Below are 19,179 nucleotides of genomic sequence, written 5' to 3'. Positions count from 1 at the left end.
CTGTATGGATGCTCAGGAGCTGTATGTGGGGGCTGCCTGTCGGGGGTCACCCCTGTATAGATGCTCAGGAGCTGTATGTGGGGAGCTGCCTGTCGGGGGTCACCCCTGTATGGATGCACAGGAGCTGTATGTGGGGGGCTGCCTGTCGGGGGTCACCCCTGTATGGATGCACAGGAGCTGTATGTGGGGGGCTGCCTGTCGGGGGTCACCCCTGTATGGATGCACAGGAGCTGTATGTGGGGGGCTGCCTGTCGGGGGTCACCCCTGTATGGATGCACAGGAGCTGTATGTGGGGGCTGCCTGTCGGGGGTCACCCCTGTATGGATGCACAGGAGCTGCCTGTCTGGGGTCACCCCTGTATGGATGCACAGGAGCTGTATGTGGGGGGCTGCCTGTCGGGGGTCATCCCTGTATGGATGCACAGGAGCTGTATGTGGGGAGCTGCCTGTCTGGGGTCACCCCTGTATGGATGCACAGGAGCTGTATGTGGGGAGCTGCCTGTCGGGGGTCACCCCTGTATGGATGCTCAGGAGCTGTATGTGGGGGGCTGCCTGTCGGGGGTCATCCCTGTATGGATGCACAGGAGCTGTATGTGGGGGGCTGCCTGTCGGGGGTCACCTTTGTATGGATGCACAGGAGCTGTATGTGGGGGGCTTCCTGTCGGGGGTCACCCCTGTATGGATGCACAGGAGCTGTATGTGGGGGGCTGCCTGTCGGGGGTCACCCCTGTATGGATGCACAGGAGCTGTATGTGGGGGCTGCCTGTCGGGGGTCACCCCTGTATGGATGCACAGGAGCTGTATGTGGGGGGCTGCCTGTCGGGGGTCACCCCTGTATGGATGCACAGGAGCTGTATGTGGGGGGCTGCCTGTCGGGGGTCACCCCTGTATGGATGCACAGGAGCTGTATGTGGGGGGCTGCCTGTCGGGGGGTCACCCCTGTATGGATGCACAGGAGCTGTATGTGGGGGGCTGCCTGTCGGGGGTCACCCCTGTATGGATGCACAGGAGCTGTATGTGGGGGGCTGCCTGTCGGGGGTCACCCCTGTATGGATGCACAGGAGCTGTATGTGGGGGGCTGCCTGTCGGGGGGTCACCCCTGTATGGATGCACAGGAGCTGTATGTGGGGGGCTGCCTGTCGGGGGGTCACCCCTGTATGGATGCACAGGAGCTGTATGTGGGGGGCTGCCTGTCGGGGGGTCACCCCTGTATGGATGCACAGGAGCTGTATGTGGGGGGCTGCCTGTCGGGGGTCACCCCTGTATGGATGCACAGGAGCTGTATGTGGGGGCTGCCTGTCGGGGGTCACCCCTGTATGGATGCACAGGAGCTGTATGTGGGGAGCTGCCTGTCGGGGGTCACCCCTGTATGGATGCTCAGGAGCTGTATGTGGGGAGCTGCCTTGTCGGGGGTCACCCCTGTATGGATGCACAGGAGCTGTATGTGGGGGGCTGCCTGTCGGGGGTCACCCCTGTATGGATGCACAGGAGCTGTATGTGGGGGCTGCCTGTCGGGGGTCACCCCTGTATGGATGCTCAGGAGCTGTATGTGGTGGGCTGCCTGTCGGGGGTCACCCCTGTATGGATGCACAGGAGCTGTATTTGGGGGGCTGCCTGTCGGGGGTCACCCCTGTATGGATGCACAGGAGCTGTATGTGGGGGCTGCCTGTCGGGGGTCACCCCTGTATGGATGCACAGGAGCTGTATGTGGGGGCTGCCTGTCGGGGGTCACCCCTGTATGGATGCTCAGGAGCTATATGTGGGGGACTGACTGTCGGGGGTCACCCCTGTATGGATGCACAGGAGCTGTATGTGGGGGGCTGCCTGTCGGGGGTCACCCCTGTATGGATGCACAGGAGCTGTATGTGGGGGGCTGCCTGTCGGGGGTCACCCCTGTATGGATGCACAGGAGCTGTATGTGGGGGGCTGCCTGTCGGGGGTCACCTCTGTATGGATGCACAGGAGCTGTATGTGGGGGGCTGCCTGTCGGGGGTCACCCCTGTATGGATGCACAGGAGCTGTATGTGAGGGGCTGCCTGTCGGGGGTCACCCCTGTATGGATGCACAGGAGCTGTATGTGGGGGGCTGCCTGTCGGGGGTCACCCCTGTATGGATGCACAGGAGCTGTATGTGGGGGGCTGCCTGTCGGGGGTCACCCCTGTATGGATGTACAGGAGCTGTGCAGGGCACGGGCTTACGTATGTGATGGGGTGTGTGGGGGGCTGCATATTGGGGATCACCTGTGCGTCACGTGACCTTTAAGAGGTCCTGGGCTGTGACCATTCCCTTTTGGCTGGGGTTCTCCATTATATTTCTCTGGCCTGTGTATATCCTTGCTATGATGTCACTAAATACTTTTAATCCATTGTGTTGCAGTTCCCCTGGCGGAGAAGCGCCTCCTGGATGTGAAGGTCGGGCAGCTGCCCACCTGGCTCTCCACCTGTAACTTCACTCCCAATGGGATTTTTGCTTCGCTCCGCAGAGGTGAGTCGGGGCTGCAGAGACGTCCGCCTCCCATTTGTCTCCTTGGAGAGTATCCGTGAATGTGCAGCTGCCGTTTTGCTCCTTGGTCTCATGATCCCTGGGGGACCATCCAATCTCTGGGGCATTTCCAAAGACCAGAGCACTGGTCATAACTCTGAAACTCTTCAATGGATCCTGGATTCTGAGATTGTTTTCTCGTGACATATTGTACTTTATGATAGTGGTAAAACTTCTTCGATATGACTTGCATTTATTTGTGAAAAAAACGGAAACTTGACGAAAATTGTGAAAATTTTGCAATTTTCAAACTTTTAGTTTTTATGCCCTTAAATTAGAGAGTTATATCACATAATATCTAATATATAATTGCCTAGAATACTACTTCCTGCAATTTGTGCCAACTTCCTGTCCGGAGCTAATGTCCGGAGCTAATGTCCGGAGATAAGTGACGTCAACAGTGTCCAGTGTCTGATTGGTTGCCGCCTGCTGCGAGCGACCAATCAGAAACGTGCCGTACTGTGACACACTCCGCCCGCCATTTTGGTGTGATTTTTGAATTTTTACCTCACAGCAAGTTTCTACTGCGTGGAGGCGGGCCCAGTGACGTTGCTCTTCAAGCTCCTGCCGAATTTCAAGTATATATGGATTCTAGACTCCCGATTCTTTAGAATCGGGCTGCCATCTAGTAGTTAATAAACAACATTTCCCACATGTCTGCTTTACATCAGCACAATTTTGGAAACATAATTTTTTTTTTGTTAAGGAGTTATAAGGGTTAAAAGTTGACCAGCGATTTCTCATTTTTGCAACAAAATTTGCAAAACCATTTTTTAAAGGGACCACCTCACACTTGAAGTGACTTTGAGGGGTCTATTTGACAGAAAATGCCCAAAAGTGACACCATTCGAAAAACTGCACCCCACAAGGTGCTCAAAACCACATTCAAAAATTTATTAACCCTTCAGGTGCTTCACAGGAATTTTTGGAATGTTTAAAAATTGAACATTTAACTTTTTTTCACAAAATTTTTACTTCAGATCCAATTTATTTTATTTTACCAAGGGTAACAGGAGAAATTGGACCACAAAAGTTGTTGCTCAATTTGTCCTGAGTACGCCGATACCCCATATGTTGGGGTAAACCATTGTTTGGGCGCATGGCAGAGCTCGGAAGGGAAGGAGCGCCATTTGACTTTTCAATGCAAAATTTGCTGGAATTGAGATTGGACACCATGTTGCATTTGGAGAGCCCCTGATATGCCTAAACAGTGGAAACCCCCCCACAAGTGACACCACTTTGGAAAGTAGACCCTCTAAGTAACTAATCTAGATGTGTGGTGAGCACTTTGAACCTCCAAGTGCTTCACAGAAGTTTATAATGTAGAGCCGTAAAAAAAAATCATATTTTTTTTTTCACAAAAAATGATCTTTTCGCCCCCAATTTTTTATTTTCCTAAGGGTAACAGGATAAATTGGACCCTAAAAATTGTTGTGCAATTTATCCTGAGTACGCTGATACCCCATATGTTGGGGGGAACCACCGTTTGGGCGCATGGCAGAGCTCGGAAGGGAAGGAGCGCCATTTGGAATGCAGACGTAGATGGATTGGTCTGCAGGCGTCATTTTGCATTTGCAGAGCCCCTGATGTACCTAAAAAGTAGAAACCCCCCACAAGTGACCCCATATTGGAAACTAGACCCCCCCAAGGAACTTATCTAGATGTGATGTGAGAACTTTGAACCAACAAGTGTTTCACTACAGTTTATAACGCAGAGCCGTGAAAATGAAAAATATATATTTTTTCCATGAAATTGATATTTTAGCCTCCAAATTTTTATTTTCCCAAGGGTAACAGGACAAATTGGACCACAAAAGTTGTTGTCCAATTTGTCCTGAGTACGCTGATACCCTATATGTGGGGGGGAACCACTGTTTGGGCGCGCGGGAGAACTCGGAAGGGAAGGAGCACTGTTTTAGTTTTTCAACGCAGAATTGGCTGGAATTGAGATCGGACGCCATGTCGCGTTTGGAGAGCCCCTGATGTGCCTAAACAGTGGAAACTCCCCAATTATAACTGAAACTATAACCCCAGCCCTAACCCTAATTGGAAAATGGAAATAAATACATTTTTTAAAATTTAATTATTTTTCCCTAACTAAGGGGGTGATGAGGGGGGGTTGATTTACTTTTATAGCGTTTTTTTGGCGGATTTTTATGATTGGCAGCCGTCACACACTAAAAGACGCTTTTTATTGCAAAAAATAGTTTTTGCATCACCACATTTTGAGAGCTATAATTTATCCATATTTTGGCCCACAGAGTCATGAGATCTTGTTTTTTGCGGGAAGAGTTGACGTTTTTTTTGGTATCATTTTCGGGCACATGACGTTTTTTGATCGCTTTTTATTCCGATTTTTGGGAGGCGGAATGAACAAAAACCAGCAATTCCTGAAATACTTTTAGGGGGGCATTTATACCGTTCCACGTGTGGTAAAATTGATAAAGCAGCTTTATTCTTCGGGTCAGTACGATTACAGCGATACCTCATTTATATAATTTTTTTTATATTTTGGTGCTTTTACACAATAAAACCTATTTTATATAAAAAAAAAATTGTTTTTTCATCGCTTTATTCTGAGAGCTATAACTTTTTTATTTTTCTGCTGATGACGCTGTATGGTGGCTTTTTTTGCGGGACAAGATGACGTTTTCAGCGGTACCATGGTTATTTATCTGTCTTTTTGATCGCGTGTTATTCCACTTTTTGTTCGCCTGTATGATAATTAAGCGTTGTTTTTTGCCTTGTTTTTTATTTTTTGCGGTGTTCACTGAGAGGGTTAACTAGTGGTATAGTTTTATAGAGCGGGTCGTTACGGACGCGGCGATACCTAATGTGTACTTTTATTGTTTTTTTTTTAATTTACATAAATTGTTTTATTGGGAAATTTTTTTTTCTGTTATTTGGGGATTTTCTTTTTTTTTTTTTTTAATACATTCTATTTTTTTTTTTTTTTACTTTCTACCATTGTCCCAGGGTGGGACATCACTATATTAAATCAGATCGCTGATCTGACACTGTGCATAGCACTGTGTCAGATCAGTGATCTGACACGCAGTGCAGGAGGCTTTCTGGCGCCTGCTCTGCCACCTCACTTCGTGACCCGGAAGGAGTCCCGCGGCCATCTTGGATTCAGGGACTCCTTCCGTAGCAACGCGATCGCATCACGTTGCTCCGGTGGGAGAGCGCAGGGAGCCCCCATCCCTGCGCGATCCCCCTCTGTGCCGCTGTCACTACTGACAGCGGCATCAGAGGGGTTAAATGCCCACGATCGGCGCTAGCGCCGATCGTGGGCATTGCTGCGGGGTGTCAGCTGTCATATACAGCTGACACCCGCACCCGATCACCGTGGCGCTCAGCGCGAGACCACGGTGATCGGTGCGCCGTACTAGTACTGCGGCTGGCACAAATTGCAGTGCCGGCAGCGCAGTACTAGTACGGCGCATGTCAAGAAGGGGTTAAAGGGTTTTTCAGGATGATTTGCAGTTGGCCCTAAAGCAGAAAAAGTTCTAGCAAAGAAACACCAGTCGCCTATACCAAGAATTGCTGCAGTCTTTTATTCCACCACTGACATAAGTGATGACATCTTGTCCATCAGGCACCTGACTGCTGCAGTCTATCACCCAATCTTATTGGCAATTTTGTAGGGTCCTGAATCCCCCATTCTTGATATTATAAAATAGAGGGAAGCCGCCTGACTCCTGCTGCCCACACCACAAGCATTGTGCATCAGATTGGCAGCCACAGATTTTTTTTTTTTTAAATTCTCCAAAACACTTCCACGTTCCAGAGGCAACATAGTGTGACTAGCTGATCTGCAGTACCTGGCAGCAGCCACTTAAGTGTGCGGCGCTGCTGTGCTCCAGTCTGTACCGTGTTTGCATCCATCTTCAGAGCAAAAAAGGGGAGAAGCCAGCGCAGCCTAAGGTTAAGACGCAATACATAAAGTGCAAATGCACATATTAATTTCTAACTGTATTTTCAAAATGAGACATTTAGCAAACAATTGATCAATTCTTTGAGCCACCCCGCCTCTTCACGGCAATCTCATATTGGGGCAGTCCTACACTACGTTTTTTATATTCGCTGTGCCATAAAGGCCTCCTATATGAACTAAATGCAAGACCACATTAAAAACATGCTGTACCTGGAGCATATACTGAGTTGCCCCCATGGCGCCAGAGTAGGCAAGCGAGGATAAAGGTTGACCAGGTCCAGACAGACATTTCGGATCCAACCTCCACACTGCCCATCCAGAGCCACAGATGAAGAGTGAAACAGGCTGAGGCACAGGTGCATAATTAAACAAAGCCTGAGGCAGGGCAGGGCTGCTGTATGTAAACTTACAGCGGGACTAATGTGGTCTTTCTCCCAGCATATTAAGGAGGCCGTAATGGCACAGCGAATATAAAAATCGTAGAGCAGGACTGCCCCAAGAGATTGACGTGGCGGGGTGGCTCAAAGAATTGATCAATTGTTTGCTAAATATCTCATTTTGATATACTGTCAGAAGTTAATATGCGCATTTGCGCTTTTCAAATTGCGTTCTGACCACAAGCAGCGCTGGCTTCTCTTTTTGTTTTGCATCCATCTTCAATCTTATAATGAAGACTGAGGATGGGTTATCTGTGTAAAATGAGTGTAGAAGTTACCAGGACCGCTGCAGCCTGTGACTGGCTTCAGTGGTCAGCTGATTAGAACAGCACATTATCAGGAATCATCTTGGGGCGCAGTCAGACAGCCACATGAATGGGCTCTCCCGAGCTTGATGGCTTTATGTATTTCTGTGCAGCTATCGCGCTCTGGTTGGGAGATCCGCCGGCCTATGCACTGTGTTCCGATCTCGGCTCCATTTATATGGCTGTCTGACTGCACGTTATAGTCACATGGACACTGCAGTGGTCCTCTGACTTCAGCCAATCATTGCTCCCGGGGCTGGTGCACGCCGCATCCATGCTTGTAATAAAATACCTTATTTTATCTATATTGGACAATCCCTATAAAATGAAGCTAAGTAACAAATGTAATGTTTGATGAATACCAGACACTACAAAGTAAAGCTCTTACAAACGAGTACAAGTTTCACTAAACCATTTTTTATTCCGCAGGTCACGACCGATATTATAACAAGTACATCAATGTGAAGAAGGGAGGAATCGGGGGAATAGCCATGGTGCTGGCTGCGTATGTAGTGCTGAGCTACACCTGGGAATACGATCACATTAGTAAGTGGTTATAGAGCAGGACGTATACATTACTGTGCAAGCGTAGACCGTCCCAAAAGGCGCCATATTTACCTGGGTGGTTCAAAATCTACAGTCAGGGCCAAAAGTATTGACACCCCTGCAATTCTGTCAGATAATATTCAGTTTCTTCCTGAAAATGATTGCAATCACAAATTCTTTATTATCTTCATTTAATTTGTCTTAAATGAAAAAACACAAAAAGAATTGTCCTAAAGCCAAATTGGATATAATTCCACACCAAACCTAAAAAGGGGGTGGACAAAAGTATTGGCACTGTTCGAAAAATCATGTGATGCTGCTCTAATTTGTAATTAACAGCACCTGCAACTTACCTGTGGCACCTAACAGGTGTTGGCAATAACTAGATCACACTTGCAGCCAGTTGACATGGATTAAAGTTGACTCAACCTCTGTCCTGTGTCCTTGTGTGTACCACATTGAGCATGGAGAAAAGAAAGAAGACCAAAGAACTGTCTGAGGACTTGAGAAACCAAATTGTGAGGAAGCACGAGCAATCTCAAGGCTACAAGTCCATCTCCAAAGACCTGAATGTTCCTGTGTCTACCGTGCGCAGTGTCATCAAGAAGTTTAAAGCCCATGGCACTGTGGCTAACCTCCCTAGATGTGGACGGAAAAGAAAAATTGACAAGAGATTTCAACACAAGATTGTGCGGATGTTGGATAAAGAACCTCTACTAACATCCAAACAAGTTCAAGCTGCCCTGCAGTCCGAGGGTACAACAGTGTCAACCCTTACTATCCGTCGGCGTCTGAATGAAAAGGGACCGTATGGTAGGAGACCCAGGAAGACCCCACTTCTTACCCTGAGACATAAAAAAGCCAGGCTGGAGTTTGCCAAAACTTACCTGAAAAGGCCTAACACGTTTTGGCAGAATGTTATCTGGTCAGATGAGACAAAAGTAGAGATTTTTGGGCAAAGGCATCAACATAGAGTTTACAAGAGAAAAAAAAAGAGGCATTCAAAGAAAAGAACACTGTCCCTACAGTCAAATATGGTGGAGGTTCCCTGATGTTTTGGGGTTGCTTTGCTGCCTCTGGCACTGGACTGCTTGATCGTGTGCATGGCATTATGAAGTCTGAAGACTACCAACAAATTTTGCAGCATAATGTAGGTCCCAGTGTGAGAAAGCTGGGTCTCCCTCAGAGGTCATGGGTCTTCCAGCAGGACAAAGACCCAAAACTCACTTCAAAAAGCACTAGAAAATGGTTTGAGAGAAAGCACTGGAGACTTCTAAGGTGGCCAGCAATGAGTCCAGACCTAAATCCCATAGAACACCTGTGGAGAGATCTAAAAATGGCAGTTTGGAGAAGGCACCCTTCAAATATCAGGGACCTGGAGCAGTTTGCCAAAGAAGAATGGTCTAAAATTCCAGCAGAGCATTGTAAGAAACTCATTGATGGTTACCGGAAGCAGTTGGTCGCAGTTATTTTGGCTAAAGGTTGTGTAACCAAGTGTTAGGCTGAGGGTACCAATACTTTTGTCTGGCCCACTTTTGGAGTTTTGTGTGAAATGATCAATGTTTTGCTTTTTGCTTCATTCTCTTTTGTGTTTTCTCTAGTCACCTTCCACGACGGCATATGGAGGTTGTCTCTTTGCCCTAATGGGGAACAGGAAACACAGGTTTAAAAGGACCTCCCACCTGCCAGTGTCTTTCCTGTTCCCCATGGGACAGGGAGAGGTCTCCAGGTGCTGTAGTGGCCGGCGACTGCGGTACCTTTATGCAGGCTTTGCCTGTCAGAGCCGGGCAGCTGTGGTCGCGTTCCGCCTACTCCTTTTGCTGCTCCCGTCGTCCTGCTGTGCAGGTGCCTCGGGACCCCTTCCCGGCCTTCCCGCGCCCCCACGAGGGCAAAGCAGGCCTGGGATCCCTCACCGGGCTCCTCCATGAGCTGCCCGGCGTTCTCCCCCTCCATCGACGGCTCGGCGTTCCGGATGTGACGTCGGCGGTCTCGCGCGTCACTTCCGGTCCTTCATTCCTCTGGAAGCCAGTTCTTCCGGGATCGCCGGCCGGCGTGTCGGACTAATGGTGTCCCCTCACATGGATCCTGGAGGGGGAGGGGGAACTCTTGATTGCTGGAGGCAGGTGCAGGACAGCGTTCTTAAACCCTGCTGAACCACCACTGAGGTAAGGCTATTTCCCCAGTATGGATGGTTCCTTGTGCCCTGCGTCTGCGGAGCCCAGCGCTACCCCTGCTACAGTGAGTGTTTTGCAGGGATAGGATCCGGGAGGTAGTACCTATAGGGGGTTTAGTGTCCTCACTCCTCTCTCCCTTTCCATTTCAGGGAGAAAAGTCTGCCCCTAAAGCCGCTATTAAAAAGAAGTGCCCAGTCTGTTCTACTAAATTCCCTCCTAACTGGGACAAAAAGCTCTGCCAGCCATGTACTGACAGGATTGTAAAAGCTGAGCAACCATCTCTGCTGGATGAAATTCGCTCCTTAGTAAAACAGGAAGTGCAATCTTCGTTAGCAGCTTTTACTTCTCCACCTCCGCCTCCGCCACCACATTCCCCAGCTAAAAAGAGAAAAATTCAGGTGGTTGAATCGGACTCTGATTCAGACCTCTCCCATACTTCATCTGTGGGCTGGGAAGATCCTGTATCACCTAAAGCTGAGGTCAGGAAATACCTCTTTTCCTCAGATTACATTGAGGATCTAGTTTCTGCTGTCCGTAATACTATGGGCCTAGAAGAGGAATATGAACCGCAGTCCGTACAGGATCAGATGTTTGGTGGGCTCAGATCGGAGAAGAGAGTGGGGTTCCCGGTGCACGCTAACATTGTTAGTATGATTGATCAGGAATGGGAACAGCCTGAGAAACGCCTCAGTACCCCTTCAGAGATGAAGCATAGATTTCCTCTAGAGGGTGAAACAATCAAATTGGACATTCCTAAGGTTGATGTGCAGGTGGCTAGAGTCGCCAAAAGAACAGCACTCCCTTTTGAGGATTCCTCACAATTAAAGGATCCTATGGACAGAAAGATTGAAAGTCTCCTAAAAAAGTCTTGGGAAACTTCTACGTCTATCCTTAAGGCCAATGTCGCTTCCACTTGTGTTGCCAGAGCCCTCTCCTGCTGGTTGGAGAAATTAGAGTCTCATATATCTCAGGGTACCCCAAGAGGTGAATTATTAGATTCACTTCCCATCCTGCATAGAGCCTCTGGGTTTCTGGCTGACGCTTCTCTAGAATCAGTTAGAGTGGCCGCCAGATCTCTCATACTCTCCAACTCCGCTAGAAGAGCCCTCTGGCTTAAAATGTGGAGCGGTGATATCACCTCAAAGGCCAAGTTGTGTGCTATACCCTTTAAGGGAGATTGTTTTCGGTCCGGCCTTAGACGATATTCTTGACAAGGCTACTGACAAGAAAAAGGCACTCCCAGAGCAAAAACAACCGAGGAAACGGTTTTTTCGTGCCCCACAGTCTCAGCCCCCTCAAGCAAGAGGGAAAGGCAAAACCGGCAGGTGGAGTTACGCAAAGGGTAGAGGGAAAAATATTTTTGTCCCCCAGCAGCAGCAGCAACAGTCCCAACAGGACAAACAATGACTCCGACCCGGTAGGGGGGAGACTCTCAAAATATGTGGGTCAGTGGGAAAATATCACCAGTTCCCACTGGGTCCTCAATGTCATCAAGGAGGGCCTATTGATCGAGTTAATCTCTTCCCCCCCTCAGGGTCTAAACGTTACTACCCTTCCGACCTCAAGAGATCACAATTTGTTGACATTGGGTCTCAGGGATCTTATGGAATCAAATGTGATCTCCCCAGTTCCACATCTGGAACAGGGAAAAGGACATTATTCCCGGCTATTCTTAGTACCCAAACCCTCAGGGGATGTACGAATTATTATAAACCTAAAAGGTCTAAACCAACATGTGAAATATCGCAAGTTCAAGATGGAGTCTGTAAGATCTGCAATTCCTCTGATAGGACATCACTCCTTTATGGCAACCATCGATCTAAAGGATGCATATTTTCACATTCCTATCCACCCGAGACACAGAAAATACCTCAGGTTTGCGATACAGGGGAGTCATCGAGTGGAGCACTATCAGTTTGGAGTCCTTCCCTTTGGCATTTCCTCAGCACCAAGAGTATTCTCCAAGATCATGGCAGAGGCAGTGTCATTTATCCGGAGCCAAGGTGTCTGTATAGTGCCCTACTTGGACGATCACCTGATAGTAGCCCCCACCGAGATGACCCTGATGTCTCATGTGTCAACCACCTTGGAGATATTGAAGTCTCTGGGTTGGATTCCAAACATGAAGAAGTCTCAGCTTCAACCCTCAAAAACCAGAAAGTTCTTGGGTGTGGTTCTGGACTCAGCAAGACAGATGTCCTTTCTCCCAGACGATCACAGGCTACCATTAGTAGCAAAAGTCAGAAAATTCAAGGAGACGAGATTGCCTACTCTTCGAGAAGGAATGTCTCTCTTAGGCTCCATGACAGCCTGCATACAATTGGTAGCTTGGGCTCAAGCTCACTCCAGAATTCTCCAAACCCACATTCTAGACAGGTGGGATGGTCGACCTGGCACTCTAACAAAAAGGATTCACACATCCGGTCAAGTGAAAGCATCCTTAACATGGTGGATGAATTCCAGAAACCTCCTAAAGGGTGTGAGCTGGATTCAGCTTCCGCTAACCACGATCAAGACAGATGCCAGCAGGAGGGGCTGGGGAGCCATAATAAATCATGTTCCTTACCAAGGTCTTTGGAACCAGTCAATCAGCGAGAAATCGTCGAATTTCAGAGAGCTCAAAGCTGTGGAAGAGGCCCTGCTAGCAGCAAGCCATCAGATTTCTGGTCAACATGTCCAGATCTATTCAGACAATATGACCACGGTGGCTCATATCAAGCACCATGGCAGTACAAAATTCCTCAGTTTGAAAAAGATCTCCGCTCGAATTTTTTATTGGGCCGAAAAACACTTACTGTCCCTGACGGCAATTCACCTAAAAGGGACTGCAAATATTCAAGCAGACTACCTGAGTCGCCAGGACATTCATCCTGGCGAATGGAGCCTGGATCTTCAAACGTTCAACATGCTAGTAAAAAAGTGGGGTCTTCCAGAGGTCGACCTCTTTGCCTCTCACCAGAACGCAAAAGTCAAAACCTTTTTTTCCTTGAACCCAAGAGGCAATCCCAGAGGAGTGGATGCCCTAGTCCAAGATTGGCACTTCCAGCTTGCCTATGCGTTTCCGCCAATCCCAATCCTTGCAAAGGTTCTAAGGAAGATACGAATAGAAGGGACTTCGACTATCCTGATAGCTCCTTTTTGGCCCAAAAGAAGTTGGTTCAACTTGATCATCCAACTACAAGTGGATGGACCGGTAATGTTACCTCTAAAAAACAATCTCCTCTCTCAGGGTCCTATTCTCCACGCAGACCCTCAGAAATGGAACTTAGGCTACGTTCACACTAGCGTTGCGCCGCCCTGCGTTGGCGACGCAACGCGCGACGCACGGAAAAACTTTTTGCGACGCGTGCGTCGTTTTTTGACCAAAATCGGACGCACAGAAAATGCAACTTGTTGCATTTTCTTGCGTCCGACGCTAGCGTCGGAAACGACGCAAGTGTCGAAAAACGCCACACAAAAAACGCACGCGTCCCCTATGTTAAACATAGGGGCGCGTCGCCGCTGCGTCGCCGGCGCAACAGCCACGCACATTGGCGGAACGCCAATGTGAACGTAGACTTAGCGGCGTGGTTACTGAAGCCCAAGTCTTGAAAGCAAAAGGACTATCGGACCCTGTCATAGCTACTCTCCAAAAATCGAGAAAGCCAGTAACCAACGCCATCTACAACAAAATCTGGAAAAAGTTTTCGTCGTTTTGTTTGCCTAACCTTCCAGACCCTCTCAAGCCCAATATACCTAACATCTTAGATTTTTTACAAAAAGGCTTAGAAATGGGTCTTAGACCCAGTACTCTCAAGGTCCAGGTCTCGGCACTTAGTTCCTTTTTTGATCAAGATCTAGCAGGTCATCGCTGGATCAAAAGGTTCTTAACATCAGCAACTAGGATGAATCCTAGAAAACAGATCATAGTTCCCCCATGGGATCTTAATGTGGTGCTCCAAGGTCTTACAGGCCCGCCTTTTGAACCTTTGTCCTCCTGCTCTCTTCAAAATCTTGCCTATAAAACTGTGTTTTTGGTAGCCATAACTTCGGCTAGAAGAGTGGGTGAACTACAAGCCTTATCTATAAGAGAGCCGTATCTTCTAGTGAGAGATGACTCAATAGTACTTCGTCTAGATCCTTCTTTTCTTCCGAAGGTAGTCTCTGACTTTCATCGTTCCCAAGAGATTGTTCTACCAACCTTTTGCCATAATCCTGCAAACTCGGAAGAAAGAAGATTTAACACTCTGGATGTCCGACGTATTCTGCTGCAATACTTAGATCAGACCCGTGCTTTCAGAATCGATCATAACCTCTTTGTCCATCTCTCTGGGCAAAATAAGGGTAAAAAAGTAGCTAAAAGTACCATTGCTACATGGATCAAAAAGGCTATAACGGAAGCCTACCTTGCTCAAAACAAAATACCTCCAGTAGGGATCAAGGCCCATTCAACAAGATCTACGTCAGTCTCCTGGGCAGAAAGAGCAGGTGCATCCCCAGAGCAGATCTGCAGGGCAGCAACGTGGTCTTCACTTTATACGTTCTCTAAACATTACAGATTAGATGTATTGTCCAATAAGGACTTAGTCTTCGGCCGTAAAGTTCTCCAGGCCGTTGTCCCTCCCTAGTGCCAAATTAGTTGGTATTCCTCCATATGCCGTTGTGGAAGGTGACTAGAGAAAATAGAATTATTCTTACCGTTAATTCGGTTTCTAGGAACCTTCCACGACGGCACTAATTTCCCACCCGATACATATTCCTGGACTAGTTCTGGGATTCAGAAGGTAAACCGGTGCTATGGTTTCAGTTGTAAGTCACTGGCAGGTGGGAGGTCCTTTTAAACCTCTCTGTGTTTCCTGTTCCCCATTAGGGCAAAGAGACAACCTCCATATGCCGTCGTGGAAGGTTCCTAGAAACCGAATTAACGGTAAGAATAATTCTATTTTTTTCATTTAAGACAAATTAAATGAAGATAATACCAAAGAATTTGTGATTGCAATCATTTTCAGGAAGAAACTGAGTATTATCTGACAGAATTGCAGGGGTGTCAACACTTTTGGCCATGACAGTATATGCACGATGTTGCATGGTAGGCCACACTCCATTATGCCAGGCCTTGATTCTTTACACTAAGCCATACCCCTTTGTTGGACAAGGCGTAGAACTGTTGGAAACACGTCATACATATGGTAAAAGTTCTGGCAGACAGCTTTATTTAATACATATCTCTATAAAACGCCAATAATTACAACCCGTCATGCCTCCCCTTACTAAGGCTGCCTTGAACTCATAAGGACAAAGCCAACTTTTGTTTTTGAAAAGATTCATGACTTTTTATTTGTCGTGGCTATATAGGCTTGTTTTTTTGTGGGATGAGTTGTTTTGAAAAAAAGCATTCATTTTACTGTACAGGAAAATAAGGGAAAAAATCCAATTGAAGTGATACAGTATACAATTCTGCCATAGTTTTCTGGGTCTCAGTTTTCAGGGTTAAATTAATTGTGCAGTAAGAATGACCTGGCAGTATGATTCTCCAAACTTTAGATGGTGTCGCCATTTTCCGAGGCCCATAACTTTATTTTTCATTTGAGCCGGGTGAGGGCTTAGTTTTTGGTTTGGAAGCTGTTAATACCATTTTGTATGAAATACAATGGCTCCACTTCATTGTGTTTTGTACTCCAATATTATTGAGGGGCACACAGGAATAAGATGCCCCAAATTCACTAACAGCGCTATGACAGGCGTGTGCCTATCAGCTCAACTGAACTCCGCAGTGTGATCAGGAGAGCGGCCATCGCACAGCACACTGGTAATGCCTCATGTGAAATAATCTCTGGAGGCAGAGTCTCATGCAGATTAAGGTTCCTCCCATAATCCTGAACTGCTCATTTACATATAAGAAAAACAGGGATTTCTCTGGAATTAAGGTACCGTCACACTCAGCAACTTTGCAAAAAGAACGACCACAATACGTGACGTTGCAGTGTCCTGGATAGCGATCTCGTTGTGTTTGACACCAGCAGCGATCTGGATCCCTCTGTGCCATCGCTGGTCGGAGCTAGAAGTCCAGAACTTTTATTTCGTCGCCAGGTCGGCGTGTATCGTCATGTTTGACATCAAAAGCAACGACGCCAGCAACGAGCATAGGGCCCCTAGATGTGTGTCGGATCGGTAAACTCCGGCTGTTTGACATGGAGCTAACAACCAGCGAGAACGAGAAGTGAGTCGCCGTTACGTCACTGGATCGCTCCTGCATCGTTCTGGAGTAGCTGTGTTTGACATCTCTACAGCGACCTAAACAGCGACGCTCCAGCGATCTAGTTTAGGTCGGCTCGTTGTCTATATCGCTGCAGCGTCGCTGAGTGTGACGGTACCTTTAGACATCGGATCACAGCTATTGAGGTGTCATTTTATTCAGCTTCCTTTGACCTGATTGTTTCCCTTTCAATTATTTTGTACTACTATTAGATTACCCAAATTTCTATTTGTTATTGGCGCCCCCTAGTGTTCTTTTGATTTCCTTCCAGAAACTCCATCTCATGGCCTGTTGGTAAAAGGAAGTGTTATTGTTTGGTCTGTACAATATCCTTCAGTTTGCCACCCATCTACAAGAGCATCTAGTTGATGAGACTGGGCATTTTTGACCACCGGAACTGGATATGTGGTGGAAGTTCTAAAAAGGAGTGAAAAGAAACCCAGAGGACTCCATAACAAGCACGTTAAGGTACCTTCACACTGAGCAACTTTAGAACGATATCGCTAGCGATCCGTGACGTTGCAGCGTCCTGGATAGCGATATCGTTGTGTTTGACACGCAGCAGCGATCTGGATCCTGCTGTGACATCGTTGGTCGGAGCTAGAAGGCCAGAACTTTATTTCGTCGCTGGATCTCCCGCAGACATAGCTGAATCGGCGTGTGTGATGCTGATCCAGCGATGTGTTCACTTGTAACCAGGGTAAACATCGGGTTACTAAGCGCAGGGCCGCGCTTAGTAACCCGATATTTACCCTGGTTACCATTGTAAATGTAAAAAAAAAAAAAACACTACATACTTACATTCCTGTGTCTCACGTCCCTCGCCGTCAGCTTCCCGCACTGACTGTGAGCGCCGGCCGTAAAGCATATATATATATATATATATATATATATATATATATATATATATATATATATATATATATAATATTATATTATATTCTCCACCTCTCGGCTTATACTCGAGTCATACGGAGGGGTCGGCAGGGGAGGGGGAGTGGGGGCTGTCTAATTATACTCACCCACTCCCGGCGCGGCACGGTCCCTGCTTCTTCCAGCGCTGCAGATTCTTGCTGCACTGAGCGGTCACATGGTACTGCGGATTTATCGCGGTTTTTTTGTGCGGTTTCCACTGCTGTTTTAGACACCTGTGGTTTTTTAATATGAAGCAGGTGCCAGGCCGCTGCGGATTCCGCACAAAGAATTGACATGCTGCGGAAAATAAACCGCAGCGTTTCCGCGTGTTTTTTTCCGCAGCATGTGCACAGCGGTTTTTGTTTTCCGTAGGTTAACATTGTACTGTACACCGCATGGAAAACTGCTGCGGATCCGCAGCGTCAAAACCGCTGCGGATCCGCAGCAAAAACCGCAACGTGTGCACATAGCCTTACTGGCTTTTTTATAGAACACCAGTGCGTATTTCTTGCAAGACACACTGATGGTCCGTGTGTAATCCGTATTTCTCCCACTCCTCATTGGGGGACACAGGACCATGGGTGTTATGCTGCTGCCACTAGGAGGACACTAAGTAAACACACAGAATTAACTCCTCCTCTGCAGTATACACCCCTTGACTGGCCAGTAACGACCCAGTTCTTGCTTAGTGTCTGTAGGATACACTTGGGTCTTTTTCAGACCCCAACGTTTATTTTTCTGTAATTTTTTATTTAATTAACTGAGTGAAGGGGGCGACTGACTCCTTTTCAGGGTCCGCTCTCCCCCGAACCATCAACAGGCGAGTATACCTCCCCGTACCTCTCCTGAGACGTTTGGGGCACGCCTAATTTACGCTAGGGTGACGGTTCCTATACAGTCCCGATCTCCCCCCTGTAAGATGGCGAGCACATAGAGTATACCTCTCATGTGCATCTCCCAGGCTCCACCGCAGCCTTCTTCAGCCGGACTAGGCCGCAATTCAAAAATCCCGCCCACTGCCGGAGCCCTGACCACTACTCAGGCGCTTCTCACTCTGAACGAGAAGAGCCCTGCAAATCTCGGGCACCATCTTGGGACTCCACTGCTGCAGGGAAATACTGCCGATAACGCTACTTCCCTCTCTTCCTCCCTGGAGACACCAGCACAGGACCGTGGGTAAGCGGCTCCACTCCATAGGGAAAAGCTTAACCCCTTTTCTGCACCCATAGCCCTGCTATTAGCAGCTTACTGGAGAATAGACATACACTGTCCCAATCTAAGGAGGCAAAAAGGGGCAATAAAAAGCACACTGTGTTTTTTACTTCATTTGCTACTTGCAATTCTGCGTTGCCACGTGCCCACAATACCCCTCTGTGCCAGAACTGTGACCCGGCCTGTGCGCAGCCACCTTCTGCTGCCACCTCCAATGTCTCCACCGACCCTGCCGAGCCTAACCCTCCTGAGTGGGCTGCGTCCTTGTCAAGTTCAATGGAGTCCTTGGTCAAGGCATTGGATTCTTTCCGAGGGTCCTCCTTAAGCCAGAACTCACCTCCGTCGGCTGCGACGGAATCTGGTGCCGGTGCGGGGCTGTCCGACCACAAGGGGCGTACCATACTACGGGAATCTCGGGGTGCCAGGAAAAGAACCCTTCCCTCATTCCCCGTCCATGCTCGAGCTTCAGTATCTGTGAGCTCATCTTCTCGCTCCCCCCGAGGGTCGCAGCGTACATGACTCAGAATACGAGTCGGAGGAATCTTTAACCCCAAGACTCCTCTATCGATCAGGAGACCCTTGACTCCCTTATTAAGGCAGTCAACAAAACACTAATGGTGGACAAGGAATCGGTATCTACTCAGGGACGTGTCTTTTAAAAAGACTAAACGCGTTCAAAAGATATTTGCTAATCACCCTGAGTTTCAGGACATCGTCCAAAAGCACAGGGAACACCCGGAGAAGCAATTCCAGATCGCATGGATCTCCTCTCATAAAGCCTGATTTGCCACAAGCCCTGTCTTTGACGGCGTGGCCATTGAATCCTGGATTCATCTCTTCCGACAAGCCTACAGCCTGCAGTGATCCTCAACCTACTG

The 19,179-nt window shown here is 47.9% G+C and overlaps 1 protein-coding gene across 1 annotated transcript in view; it reads left to right on the top strand.

The window, feature by feature from the left end:
* The window catches only part of ATP5MF (ATP synthase membrane subunit f), a 33,546-nt gene that overhangs the window by 988 nt on the left and 13,379 nt on the right, over positions 1–19,179 (top strand). Inside the window, exons 2-3 of the mRNA XM_069733909.1 lie at positions 2,376–2,483; positions 7,649–7,765. Of these exons, the coding sequence (XP_069590010.1) occupies positions 2,376–2,483; positions 7,649–7,765 (225 nt within the window). The remainder of the gene's footprint in view (positions 1–2,375; positions 2,484–7,648; positions 7,766–19,179) is intronic.

The sequence above is a fragment of the Ranitomeya imitator genome, chromosome 7 (assembly GCF_032444005.1).
Source record: "Ranitomeya imitator isolate aRanImi1 chromosome 7, aRanImi1.pri, whole genome shotgun sequence".
NCBI lineage: Eukaryota > Metazoa > Chordata > Amphibia > Anura > Dendrobatidae > Ranitomeya > Ranitomeya imitator.
Note: the sequence above shows the minus strand (reverse complement) of the source record. Positions and strands in the feature narration are given on the sequence as shown.